General features: G+C 43.0%; 1 protein-coding gene across 1 annotated transcript; it reads left to right on the top strand.

The window, feature by feature from the left end:
* Positions 1-4,621: 4,621 nt before the first annotated feature.
* Positions 4,622-12,338, top strand: LOC311367713 (rod cGMP-specific 3',5'-cyclic phosphodiesterase subunit beta-like; the record flags this gene model as incomplete). The annotated part of the gene is made up of 20 exons (XM_084486527.1): positions 4,622-4,672; positions 5,648-5,737; positions 5,861-6,001; positions 6,212-6,286; positions 6,675-6,739; positions 6,900-6,966; positions 7,065-7,112; positions 7,212-7,361; positions 7,981-8,124; positions 8,362-8,427; positions 8,620-8,769; positions 8,925-9,032; positions 9,532-9,641; positions 10,104-10,191; positions 10,374-10,474; positions 10,634-10,741; positions 10,840-10,903; positions 11,149-11,223; positions 11,890-11,973; positions 12,153-12,338. The coding sequence occupies 20 exons, from the start codon at positions 4,622-4,624 to the stop codon at positions 12,336-12,338; spliced, it is 1,971 nt and encodes a 656-aa protein (XP_084342653.1).
* Positions 12,339-14,332: the final 1,994 nt, after the last annotated feature.

Here is a 14,332-nt window from a genome sequence, read left to right on the forward strand (position 1 = left end):
ACACACACACACACACACACACACACACACACACACACACATATGCATGCATGCACAAACACACACACACACACACACACACACACACACACACACACACACACACACACACACACACACACACACCAAATTCAGTTTAGGTGTAATTCCCCCACAACCACATGATGGTGAACTTAATATATAAAACACATTTGAAACACATGACTGCTACTGCTCCCCAGAAATCAGAGTACAGACCATAATAAGCAGTGCACAGCCCAATGTATCTATCGCTTACAATCCAGAGCCCTTCAATTGAGAGTGACATGTTTGGTTTTGGAAAAAACAAGGCTAAATAAAGCATGAAAAATGCAGCAAAATACTGGATAGAATCGTAGCAAGTAGACTTCCAGTGATGCTCTCGTTCATCAGAATCATTGAGTGGCTTTTAAAACTAGAGAAGAACTCTAAACTCAACTGGGTGATTTGTTTTTGTGAAGTTGTGTTAGTTTGTGTTATTATATGTTGTTGTCTTGAACTGTGCATCATAAATGTCTTGACCATGCATGCTTTTGTACTGCAAAAGCTGCAGATACATATGCACATTTACAATTCACTTCAAATGTTTGTGCATTGCATACACTTGTATGAAGTGGAAATATTCCATTTTAAAGTGTTTCATAACAGTGTGTGTGCACCACCCAGTAAGGAATTAAGGTCAATGGAACTTGGTGAAGGTTTGCTGCCACTTTGTGGTGTATGAGAGCATTGCACCATATTAAATTCCACGCATGTGGGCTGCTGTTTAAAGGGCCCCTATCTTACCACCCTGTGTGAGGTGGATTAGTCATTTCAGGCCATTTTAAATTCCATCCAGTTGGGACGTGACAAGTGGGAGCGTTGGACCAGATGAACCGTCCACCAGGGAGATGACATGTGTCATCAAACATCTAGGTGGACACGCCCACTTTTGACATGAGTTTTTTTTTTTTTTTTCTTTTTCATACTGTATGTTATTGTGTAAGCAAGTGCTTAGTTCAAAGGGTAAACAAAATATCGAGTTAACATGACATCTATAAACGTTGCATATTTTTTCAGACAGCTGCAATCTGTACACATCCCTTTTCTATTGTTCACTCTTCTTACTTTTCTCTATCTCTGTACCTTACATGTTCTGGTGTCACCTAGTATTGTTGCAGCAGATGATCTAGATGATCTTTATTTAAGTTGATTATGGAAGCTTAAACCTGCACTTTGTTACTTTTCTACAGCAGCAATTAACTATTTTTACTATTAAAAATATATACCAGAATGTTGCACAGCTATAACTGTAGCTATAACTCCAGCCACTAGAGGCTGCTAATGGGAAACCATTTGTAATATAGACACGCGCTCTTGTCTTTGAATTTAGGGATTATAAACCCTCTCTTACCAAGCACACTACACCCCTCCCCTCTTTCCCTGATCTTGTCCTGTTTCCTATGACATGCATGTAATACCCCATGGAAACGGGGACACAAAGAAACACAAAATGGCAACGTATTCTCCCACCCCGTATGGGCTATAGGTGTGAACAAAGGGCCTGCAGAAGAGACACATGGAAGGAGATGGCTTCAGGGTGCTGAGATAATCAGCCAGTGGCCTAACTAAATAGGGCTTATGGCTGAGGATGGTTGCTTTAATAAGAACTTAAAGAGCTTGTGAGTCTGTGTATGAACAGAGTTACCAGAGGAATACAATGTATTGAATCCTGTAGCAGCAGATGTAAAGTAACATAGTATGTATAAGCATAACAGGACAGAAACCAGAATATATATCCTAAACTATGTACCAACTTCCTTGTGACTCTGACCATTGTATGTTGTCATTCGTATGTTTTAACAAGTGGAGCCCCCCACAGTAAACAGTAAAGTCGACTTTGTAAACAAACCCAGAATTGAACTGTAACGGTGTATATTATGGGTCCTTAACACAAACTGGCCTTCAGATTTGCATTGTGCTGTGACTGTCTAACCCACTGCTCACCCCAGGGGACTGGGCCCCATTGGGCTTGTGGGTCAGCTGGTCTTGGTAGCGTTTAGGAGGTGATCAGCTGATCAGTTTATCACGGGCAGATCCCGGCTAACCTTCAGCACTATCTGCTGATGACAGAGGACTGAATGGAATCAGCCCCTCGGTCCGCCCTGCCTCCACCAACACTGGGCTCCGTCGCTCTCTCCTTACTTTCTATTTTTAATCTCTAATAGAGCAGCAGGGTGTTGTTTATTTTTTACACACACATTCTGAATGTGTCCGTTTTTCGTTCTGTCAGATGGGCGATTTTGTTGGATACAAAAATTTGATTTAATTTGAATATTTTCTTGGTTAATTGATTAGCTCTTCAATGTTTCTTTTTGTTGTTGTTTACTGTTAGTTTATTTTTAATTTATCGTAGCCTTAGTTTGTTTTTTTGCCCTGGAAGGCTCTCAATACACTTGACCTGACCAAGAAGAATATAAGTTAAAGAAAAAGAGGGTGAGATCAGGACCAGGAGATGGCGGGAAAGGAGGATGTACAGAAGTTCCTGGATGGAAACCCGGCGTTTACTAAAACATATTTTGCCAAAAAAATGAACCCGGACTCCATTTCAAAGGTGGCGAGCGTCCCGCTGAAGCAGGTGGATTTAAGCCAGTTTGATGAGCTCAGCCAGGTACGTGACCGATGCTACAAAATGTAGGATTAAATATATATCTGTTGTAAGAAGTCATAAGAATTAACCACATTGTCTTAACGTTCTCTTCATTTTTGTTAAAAATAATATTTTTAAATTGTGATATGTTTGCAACCCATTTTTTACCTCTCATCGGTATGGTTTACGCAGAAAAATGGCGGGAAATTTGTAGGCAACCTTAATTGAGGTAGTGATATAAAGTACCTCTACATTTTTTTCAGGGTACTTAATATCAATATAAAGTAGCGAATGAGTTTCATGGTTATTATTCATTACTCCACATAATTGTGAACAAAGTCAAAAAATGTGCACTGTTTAATTAGTAGGCTACCACTTAGCATATCGTCCCAATGACTACCGTTCGCGTTTGCTGTGCCTCCATTCCAGGTGGAGGAAAGCCAAATCATGTACGACCTGATCAAAGACATGCAGGAGAACGTCAACATGGAGAAGGTGGTGTTCAAGATACTGAAGAGAATAAGCGCACTCATCCACGCCGACCGGTGTTCCCTGTTCATGTACCGGCAGCGCAACGGCGTCGGGGAGCTGGCCACCCGGCTCTTCAACGTCAACACCACGGCGGAGTTCGACGACTGCGTGGTGCAGCCGGACTCGGAGATAGTGTACCCGCTGGACCTCGGGCTGGTGGGCAACGTGGCTCAGACCAAGAAGACGGTCAACGTCAAAGACGTGAATGAGGTAGAAAACGCACACAGTAGGCCTACTATACCAATGCCAATTTATTACATTTATATTAATAATATCCCCGTACTTAGCTTTATAGAGTGATAAACTCTACGTAATACCACGAAAAAGCCACAAAAAAGTTTGTGGGCAATCTCCTTGACAATGGGAAGTGTAGGACAGTTAAACCACAGTGGTTTACACGGCTCTTAAATGTCACTATATCCAGGTGTGATATAATCCAGGTGTGTTATAACTGAATCAACCGAAACAGATACTGTCCAAGTTCCCAGAGTTCATTCCGAGCTGCCATGTTTGTCCTTCTTGACAATGACAACACATTCTAGAATAGCCTACCAAGCAACCAATTCGTATTATTGGTGTGGCGGTAAAGTGCAAAGATGGCGGCTTGAAATGTGTGTGACGTCATGTGGAACCCTCCCATACTTCACATGATGATTATAACAACATTCCACCTATATATTAATTAGGGAAATCATCATTTAGTCTCTGTATGATTTCTATACGCGGTCTGAAAGGGAGAGTACATAAGCGAGCAGCGATGGACTGCCTGTGTTAGCCTCTGGGGATAACCGCACAAATCCCCTTGTGAGACTTAATCCATTTATTTTGATATCCCATCATGCAATGCTTTGGATAATTGGCCTGTTTCTTAAGTCAGCTGGAATTCCATAGTGCTCACTGTTACACACTGAATCAATGAAACGACAGAGCTTTACATAGTGATGGTGGTGGGTTTAGGACTAGGTTTTATAGGGTTGTTAAGAACACCAATGATTCGCAGCTTCAGTTTATCAACAAGACTTTCAGCACGTATTCGCTTGAATGCACTGCAATTTCATGATCAAAAACGACTGGTTCTGAGACCAGAAACTCTTATTATAAACCCTGTCTAGTCCAATTGGTCAAACCATGTATTTTGTCTTTGCAAACCATGAATTTTGTCTTGGTGAGGGTTTTCCAATTAGCATTGGCATGGATACTATTGATGTCATAGTTCATATTGTCGTGCCAATATGGACATATTGCATAACGTAATAACTTATTAAAAAATAATATATATACAACACACATTCATCTGTAGGCAGAGTCAATGTCTTGAATTGACTGTTTGTCGTCATGCAGAACCAGCACTTCAGTGGCTTTGTGGACGAGCTCACGGAATACAAGACGCGTAACGTCCTGGCCACGCCCATCCTGAACGGCAAGGACCTGGTGGCCGTCATCATGGCCCTGAACAAGACCAGCGGGCCCTTCTTCACCGCTGAGGATGAGGACGTAAGTCACCACGCCACGCGTAAACACACACACACACACACACACACACACACACACACGCACACACACACACACGTAAACACGCACACACGCAAGCACGTACCCAGGCACACACGCACATGCACACACACAGGCATAATCACACACACACACACACACACACACACACACACACACACACACACACATACACACACGCACACACACACATGTACATGCAAACACATGAAGGCTTGCACAAACTATTCAACCCAAGTATGCATGCATTCACACTCACACGTGTACCTGTATAAATATAAACATTCTGAACACACACACACACACACACACACACACACCACACACACATAAAAATATATAATGGACATATACATTGAAGCAGATTATGATAATTAATAAAGTAGGGTTGGTCATAGAAGTGGCGATACATAATGAATTGATTGTGTTACACACCTTTCTGCCCTGCTTCTAAGGCTCAGAGCTAAAGTTCACATGTGGGCTGAAATCACTACCAAGTAGGGAATTCCCTTTCAGCCATCCTCCAGCCATCCCACACTGTTACGTCAGTCCGGTCATTAATCCACCAGGTGTAATCATGTCATCCCAATCAGAAATAACCTAAGCTGTAAAATGGATCTACGCCTACGTGTCTGTTACGTAGCAGCTACTACTGCACCGCCCACATGCAGCCATGCCAGCACCCACACTCACATTCAAGCACTTGAGTTAACTCATTCATTTAATAACCAATGTGTAAACAGTAGGATTGATATGATGTATATTTGTATTGTCATTATTTATAGATTTGTGTCATTGTAAGAGTTTAGGTTTTGTTTCGATTGACCTTGATGTTCAATCACGTGTGATTTATGATAAATAGGCTATTATATAATAAAATATTGAATATTATTACCACAAGATGCTGTCTTATGTGATCCACACACTTATTTAATGTTCTTAATCTTTGTCTCTTAGCTTTTTACCAAGTACCTTAAAATCGCCACCTTGAATTTGAAGATCTTCCACCTGAGCTACTTACACAACTGTGAGACACGGAAAGGACAGGTGAGGGGCCTCCACTTGTGTTCTACTGGAAGACATCAAGGGCTTTGCTGAGGTGTAATTGATGCAGAAATCAAGACGTGTGTGTGTGTGTGTGTGTGTGTGTGTGCGTGTGTACTCCCCCAGCTTCTTCTGTGGTCTGCCAACAAGGTGTTTGAAGAGCTGACGGACATAGAGCGACAGTTCCACAAAGCCTTGTATACGGTCCGAGCCTACCTCAACTGTGACCGCTACTCCGTAGGCCTGCTAGACATGACCAAGGAAAAGGTACGGAGACGTGTGTGTGTGTGTGTGTGAGAGTGTGAGTGTGTGTGTGTGTGTGTGTGTGTGTGTGTGTAAATAGGGGTGCATGTGTAAATATATTTTTGGGTGTGATCTACCCTCAACCTACATTTAGGTGCCTTATTTTCATGTGATATATTACAGGGTGTAACATGATTCTAACGTGTATGTTTGTATTCTGTGGTCGTCCTCTAGGAGTTCTTTGATATCTGGCCGGTGCTGATGGGGGAGCAGCCTCCGTACTCTGGCCCGTTGACGCCAGATGGGAGGGTACGTTTCACTACTGACTAATAGATTAAACCTGCACTGTGTCCCTTTTCTACCGAGGCTATTTACTCCATTAAAATGAACTGAAGCAGAACGTTTCTTGAGAATAGAATGTGCTCATCCACCAGTCAATCCATCCAGGGAATTATTCTCAAAAGAAAATTTATCCTGGTCCTTAACAGTTACTTAACAGATATTTAGAAGTTACTTAACAGTTACTGTCACTATAACTGTTGTGACAACTGTAGCTCCAACTCAAGCCACTAGAGGCTGCTAAGGGGACAATTTACATAGTGCAGGTTAAGGGTTAATATACAATAGAGCATACTATTGGTTTCAATCTGCGGTTTTAACATTTCCTTTCTTATTTTCTTGATTTGTTTCCGCTTAGGAAGTCATATTCTACAAAGTGATTGATTATATTTTACATGGCAAGGAAGAGATTAAGGTCATACCGTGAGTAAATCCTACTACTTTGGGAAATCTTCCTTATCATATCTGGCCCACTGTAAAATACATGGGGCTCCATTCAACCATCTTGGTGTTAAGGCCCATTCCGAGGTAGAACACTTGACATGATGATGTTCTAACATGACCTCCTTTCCATCTGTCCCAGAACTCCACCAGCAGACCACTGGGCATTGGTCAGTGGCCTGCCCGTCTACGTAGCTGAGAGTGGATTTGTGAGTTGTTATATATATATAATATATATATATTATATTCAAAAAATGTTTAGAACGATGTAAACTTTAACCTTACATTCTCTTATTTTGTTCTGTAGATTTGCAACATTATGAATGCCTCTGCCGAGGATATGTTTCAATTCCAGGTAACAGCTTAGATTCCCCCGGTCAATACATTGCTATTCATTCAGACCAAAATATTTGATGTCTGCTATTTACTAAACTTGGCCTGAACTATTTTGCAGAAAGAGCCTTTGGATAGCAGCGGCTGGACCATAAAGAATGTTCTGTCCCTCCCCATCGTCAACAAGAAGGAAGAGATTGTGGGCGTGGCCACCTTCTACAACAGGAAGGACGGAAAGCCCTTTGATGAACAGGACGAACAGCTCATGGAGGTCTGAGTCTTACATGTTCTGTGGTGGCAACCTACAGTTACTCATTGATTTACAACATAGATCATAACATGCTGTACTGTACTATGTGTGTATGTATATATGTATGTGAATCACAGGGCACTTCACGATACAGTACGATACGCGATACCAATAATATCGCAATACAGCGATTCTGCAATAATTAATTTATTGTCAGACAATCCTATAACGATACATCACGATATATCTCTGACGATGAAAACAAAATGACTGTGAAAAGGTCAAGTGCTGGATTTCGGTCTTTATCCATGGTCCAAACTGAGTTTTTCGGTTACCCGTCTTTGGCTGGTTAACTTCTGTTCAAGTTTCCCTCGTTCATCTGTTCTGCGCCACCTCTGTTTGGAGCGCCTTATTTTATTTATTAACATATCGATATTTGGGGAGGTATATCCTGTTTAACTCTTCAAGCATAAAAATTCTAAAGAAATTTGTGTGCATCGATTCTCGTGTCACACGAAGAAGGGCGACGATATATCACTGTATCCATATTTTGTCCCACCCCTAGTATATACCATGGCAGGTATATCTAAAGGTTGAACCTCATTATCTTCTATAAGGACATGTTGCTTTGTGTCTGCAGGCCCTGACTCAGTTCCTGGGCTGGTCAGCTCTGAACACGGACACGTACGACAAGATGAACAAACTGGAGAACCGCAAAGACATTGCCCAGGACATGGTGATGTACCACGTCAAGTGTCGTGATGACGAGCTGCAGAACATCCTGGTCAGTCCCCACACCCACGTGACAACTGTCATCCAATCACAGGCCTCCGTCTAATGAATAAACACCATTTGGTGGATGCCTTTCTCCAAAGTGTCTTGCATTACCGTGTGGAGAGAGTCTTTGCATGGGCGATTTGTGAGACTGGAACCCCTCACCATGGAGGTGTTAATGGCTCATTCAGTGGTGCTCTTTCATTGTTACTGGTGGTACCAACATATAACATTGTTGTCTTTGTAGAACACAAGAGAGCTGTATGGGTCTGAACCCAGAGACTGTGAGGAGGACGAACTCCTGCAGATCCTGGTAAGAATCCATATGTTTCCTGCTGTCACTTACTGCTATGTACCTCGTTGGTGTTGTGGAGGATATCAGCAGTGTTTGGTACTACTTTGGTACAATATGTGAATCCTCTCTTTTGGTTCTGGTTCTGATTGTGTTCAACTGGTTCTCTTTAATGCTGTTTATTATACTGTTCTGGGTCATTTTGTTTTTCAGAAAAAGAATCTCCCCCAGCTCATTAAGAAGTTTGAGATCTACGAGTTCCACTTCTCCGACCTCAACTGCACAGAGATGGAGCTGGTCAAGTGTGGGATCCAGATGTACTATGAGGTCGGGGTGGTCAAGAAGTTCCAAGTACCCCAGGAGGTAAGCACAGGGACATCAGACTTCTGTCATTTCTGTCTGGTCTGTCATTATGCAAGGAGATGATTATACATGTCTTTGGAGATATTTTACACTTTATACCTAAAGAGCTACCAAACACTCCAAGCAAACCTTTGTACATCTTTCTTTCTGTCCAGGTGCTAGTGCGCTTCATGTACTCCATCAGTAAGGGATACAGGAAGATCACCTACCATAACTGGCGCCACGGCTTCAATGTCGGCCAGACTATGTTCACACTCCTAACGGTATCTATTCATTCATTCATTCCTTTGTGCCATTCATGCATTCAGTATGTGTCCATGCATTCATCCATCATTCGTGCTCTATCCTATGTCGTGATACCAGATCACAAATGTTAGCACTCTGCTGATGACTGATCCCGCTGTGGTTACGGCACTATTACTAGTCATCACTAAACAGGCTCAATCGTTGCACCTTCTCCCATTAAAGGGGACATATTATACCACCAGGTGTGAGTGTGATTAGCCATTACAAGCCGTTTTGAAAATGTGCCGCTTCTGACGTCACAGGTGGGCGTGTCCACCTAGATGTATGACGGATAGATGAGCAACGTTTGCTACAGTCCACGGGGTAGGCTGGTAGACTGATCCATCCAGCGCACATCTAGGTGGACACGCCCGCCTGTGATGTCAGAAGCGGCACATTTTCAAAATCGTCCTCTCCTCAGTGAACACCAGCCCCCCTGGTGACGCGTGGTTCACGTGTTGTTCTCCACCGTTTCAGACAGGGCTGCTGAAGAGGTACTACACCGACCTGGAGGTGATGGCTATGATCACCTCTGGCTTCCTGCACGACATCGATCACCGCGGCACCAACAACCTCTACCAGACCAAGTGAGTACCGGACGCTTTGGCTGGCCTGGGGCGTGTTCTCACCAATGTATCAAGAACCTTGAGTCTGGTAGCAGACGTTCTCCGTTCTGGGCCAACGCTGCGTTTCACTTTCTTTCGTTTCGTATTTGTGATTGTCGACCAATCATGTTGCTGGAGCTGGGAGTCTGTGAGTGAGTGTATTTGGCTAACAGAGAACACAAACTTGGCAAGCACTAGTCAACTTTTCCCCAGTGGAAAGACAAGCCAAAATATCAGGACAACAACGTTCTTAGGAAAAGCGTCTGTAGAGGTTTTGTATCAGCACAGTGTAGAAATGCACTTATTTAAATCCCCTTCTGAACGCTAACCCACTCGCTACAACATAGACGGACCACTGAAGCCCAGATGAATTGGTGTGAGACGTTTTGCTGTGTTCAGGGTGTTATGTTCACATGTTCACGGTAGCTTCCTTTAATCCAACAGATCAGGCAATCCTCTGGCCAAGTTGCACGGTACCTCGATTATGGAAAGACACCATCTAGAGATTGGCAAGTTCCTCTTAGCTGACGAGGTGAGAACCAACAGTAGAGACAAATGTCAACCATGTATGGCGTGTGCAGAATGGTCCGTGGTATCCAACCCTCCCTATTTATAGTATCTGTATCATACTTTCTTCAAAAAGACCTGTCTATCTCTATACATTGTACAGCGGGTGTCCTTCACTGTACTTATCGCTGTTTGTCTCACTCACAGCAATTGAACATCTACCAGAACCTCAACAGGCGACAGCACGAGCATGTGGTCCACCTCATGGACATCGCCATCATCGCCACCGACCTGGCTCTGTACTTCAAGTAGGCTGCTCCTCCATCTCCCTGGTCCCCATCCTCAGATGGTCTAGCTCTTCATGAACGACCTGTTTTAATACTCCAGGCCTCAGATGGTTTAGCTCTTCATGAACGACCTGTTTTAATACTGGAACATCATACTGGTATCCCTCCCCTCCCCACCAGGAAGAGGACCATGTTCCAGAAGATCGTGGACCTATCGAAAACCTACGACGACGAGAAGAAGTGGGTGGACTTCATGTCTCTGGAAACCACCAGGAAGGAGATTGTCATGTGAGTGGGACAAGCGCCCTACAACACATCACGCGTGGTGGGCAGTATGTTGCCTGCTTTCATAAGCTGTGTCCTAACGTGTTCATTTTGTATGTCAGGGCGATGATGATGACAGCCTGTGACTTATCTGCTATCACTAAGCCCTGGGAGGTGCAGAGCAAGGTGAGCTATGCCATGTGATGCTGTTAATGTTATACAAGGGTTAGGAGAGGGAGGGAGGACGGGAGAGAGAGAGGGAGGGAGGGAGGGAGGGAGGGAGGGAGGGAGGGAAAAAGAAGGGAGGTGGGGAGAAAGAAAATAAAATAAAATAACAAATAAATTAGTAATTAGTCTCACCGTTAGCAAGTCCTGTGTGTGTCCACTGTAGGTGTAAACCTGTGTTGAGGTGATGCTCATGATCCTTGCAGGTGGCCCTGTTGGTGGCAGCTGAGTTCTGGGAGCAGGGAGACCTGGAGAGGACAGTTCTGGATCAGCAGCCTATTGTGAGTTTCACTCTGGGTCCTGGGGAGCTCAACGTCATTTCATTTGAATTGCTTCTTGCTGTTAATGTTACAATTCGTGAGTTGTAATATAAAAAGATAAGCATCTATACATACAGATTCCCTCTGTATGCAGAATCAAAACTATCATTGTGGACGAGATGTCATAACACATGAAGATTTGGTTATGAACTTGGTTGAATGTGTAGTGTGTAGAATTTATTGGGATCTAGTCACTAAATTCTAGGGAACTTTGCAGAAATGGAGTATAACATTCATAAATGCCCCAAACTGCGGAGTTATAGTCTGTGTAGCTTAACCCTCTCTTAAATCAACCGCTGGCCAGACGAACTCCGCACACACACACGTTTGACTATACAGACCAAAGACCTGCGTGAGTGCTGACCCTTCTACAACCCTGTTGTACTACAAATCACCTGGAAAAAAATGAAGGTTATTTGTGAGACAAAAAATTATACATAATTTGACCTTTAGTTAGAAAAACCCAACGAGATCACGAGGAGAACAAGGATAAAAGCACTTGCATTCATCAAATCAAATAAGCTGTGATCATAGCAGGCTGCATGTTTCTCATGGCCAGGCTGTGTTCACTGTCGGCCTACTCTCTGACGCTCTCTCTCCCCCCCTCTATCTCCCTCTACCTCGTAGCCCATGATGGATCGAACTAAAGCAGCCGACCTTCCAAAGATGCAGTGTGGTTTCATCGACTTTGTCTGCACCTTTGTCTACAAGGTACCGGCCTCTATTTCACTGCAACATACTAAACCATGCGTCGTACAAATCATACAACGAAAGCATCAATCATTTGGTCATTCAAACAAGAGTTTTGTCATACAAAATAATATAACAATGTCATCCCATACGCCCACAAGACCTTATATCTCTGTGCATGTGTTTCTTTTGGGGTGCAGGAGTTCTCCCGCTTCCACCCGACCATCACCCCCATGCTGGACGGCATCCTGAACAACAGGAAGGAGTGGAACAACTGCAAGGAGGAGTACGAGGCCAAGCTCAAGGCTCTGGAGGAGGAGAAGGCCGCCAAGGCCCCGGCAGGAGGCCCCAAAGGTGGGAGGTTTACACATTATAGCTATATCTAAAGCTATATCTGGATATATATAGCTCTCTCTCTCTCTCTCTCTATCATTATCTATATGTATCTATATACAGTGTATATTTAAGCAATAGATCACTTCAGTCAGTGGTATACGGTCATTATACCACAGTTAAGGGGCGTTGTCCGTCCCTCCGCTGTGTGTCGGGACGGCGACCCACTTAACTGTGGTATAATGAACGTATACCACTGACTGAAGTGATCTATTGCTTTTATAAAACGGTTACGTAAGTATGGCGAAATGAAAGTCATAGACACCCTCAATTTTGAAAAAGCTAGAAAGTCGGAAAAGCATTTTTTTTAACAAATACAAAAAAGTAGTCCCTCCTGGCTGCCGGCAAAGTGTACGGCGGTTGCTATGCAACACACCGTAGCGTCCTTCAGAGAGAAGGCTAGGCTAAAGACGGTAGCTTGGTTTGCCGGCAATTTAGCCTACTATCGAGTTCACTCACCGTGTGCCTATTGCTTTACAACATTTCCACCCTCTCCATCAATCAACATGTTTTTAGGCTTCAGTGAACTATGCTATTGCTTTTATATATAAATAAACAACAGTTCAAGTTAGGCGCGGAGTGATACTGAACTCTGTAAACTGAACGGGCGTCATAGCTGTGTGTATACGCTCAATATACAACAGTTAGGAACCAATCAGATCGCTTGATTTAAGCCACCCGTTTTATAAATATATATTGATACATATAGATTTAGATAAACATAGAAACGTATCATGTATAATAAAATAACATAATAGATGCTTATTATATACAGTATAATAAGTATCAAGGTGTTGTTATATACTTTCATGATGATTAGAAAGATAATGAAGGCTATTTTAGGATACCTCTCATATACGATGTATGAAGAAAAGGCAGTTGGCAGTTCATTTGCCGACACACACACACACACAGTGTGTACACCACGTTGACCGTTCCTGCCCATGTCCTCTTCACAGTTGCGGCGAGCAACGGGGCGGCCGGAGGGGCTAAGACCTGCACTGTGTGTTAGAGGACACAGAGGAGCCGCCATGAAAGCATCCGATGCATTGGAGGAAGATGATGGCGTTACACACAGCAGACATGACGCTTCACACTTAGGCAACAGCAAATGAGGAGTTATAGGTTTCCCTTGGTTTGTTGGAATAATTCTGTCTCATCAGAATGGAAGAGGACTCTCAGACCCTCAACCAATCATCAGTACCTACAGTAAACCAACTGCATCCTACACCCTGGTTACAGACGGTACGGTTTACCTACTACATCCTACATCCTATTACAGACCGTACGGTTTACCTACTACATCCTACATCCTGGTTACAGACCGTACGGTTTACCTACTACATCCTACATCCTATTACAGACCGTACGGTTTACCTACTACATCCTACATCCTGGTTACAGACCGTACGGTTTACCTACTACATCCTACATCTTGGTTACAGACAGTAGGTAGTGCACCTACTACATCCTTCATCCTGGTTACAGACCGTACGGTGTACCTACTACATCCTACATCCTGGTTACAGACATTTATATTTCTATCTGACAAATTTCCTCAGTAGATATTGCCACCCCTTTAATCAAGCTAAAGTAAACACATTTCTTGTAAATATGCTTCTCCGCAAACAATGGTTTAGAATTTACATTTTAACTTGATAATATTGTATGTTCTTAAAGGTTACCCCTACTTTAATATTACTCCTTCCAGTCATGATACATTTACAAACAAGAGTATGTTTACCTTTTAACCCATATAATCCCTGGCCAGCTTTCTACATAATCTACATTAAAGGAAACTATGGATTTGTTTTCCCATTAACAAAGTTTAGATGCTTCCTAAACAAGGCCTTTATATTGTACAAGTCTGCAAGAGTCGCCTACTACTTAGATTCAAGGACATAGAAATATAACATCAGGTTATGTAAAGGCAACGGAAATTCTAGTTGAAGCCCAAGCACAGAAGTACATACAAGGAGACTCTTAC

The sequence above is a fragment of the Micromesistius poutassou genome, assembly GCF_964030765.1.
Source record: "Micromesistius poutassou genome assembly, chromosome: 22".
In the NCBI taxonomy this organism is placed as follows: Eukaryota; Metazoa; Chordata; class Actinopteri; order Gadiformes; family Gadidae; genus Micromesistius; species Micromesistius poutassou.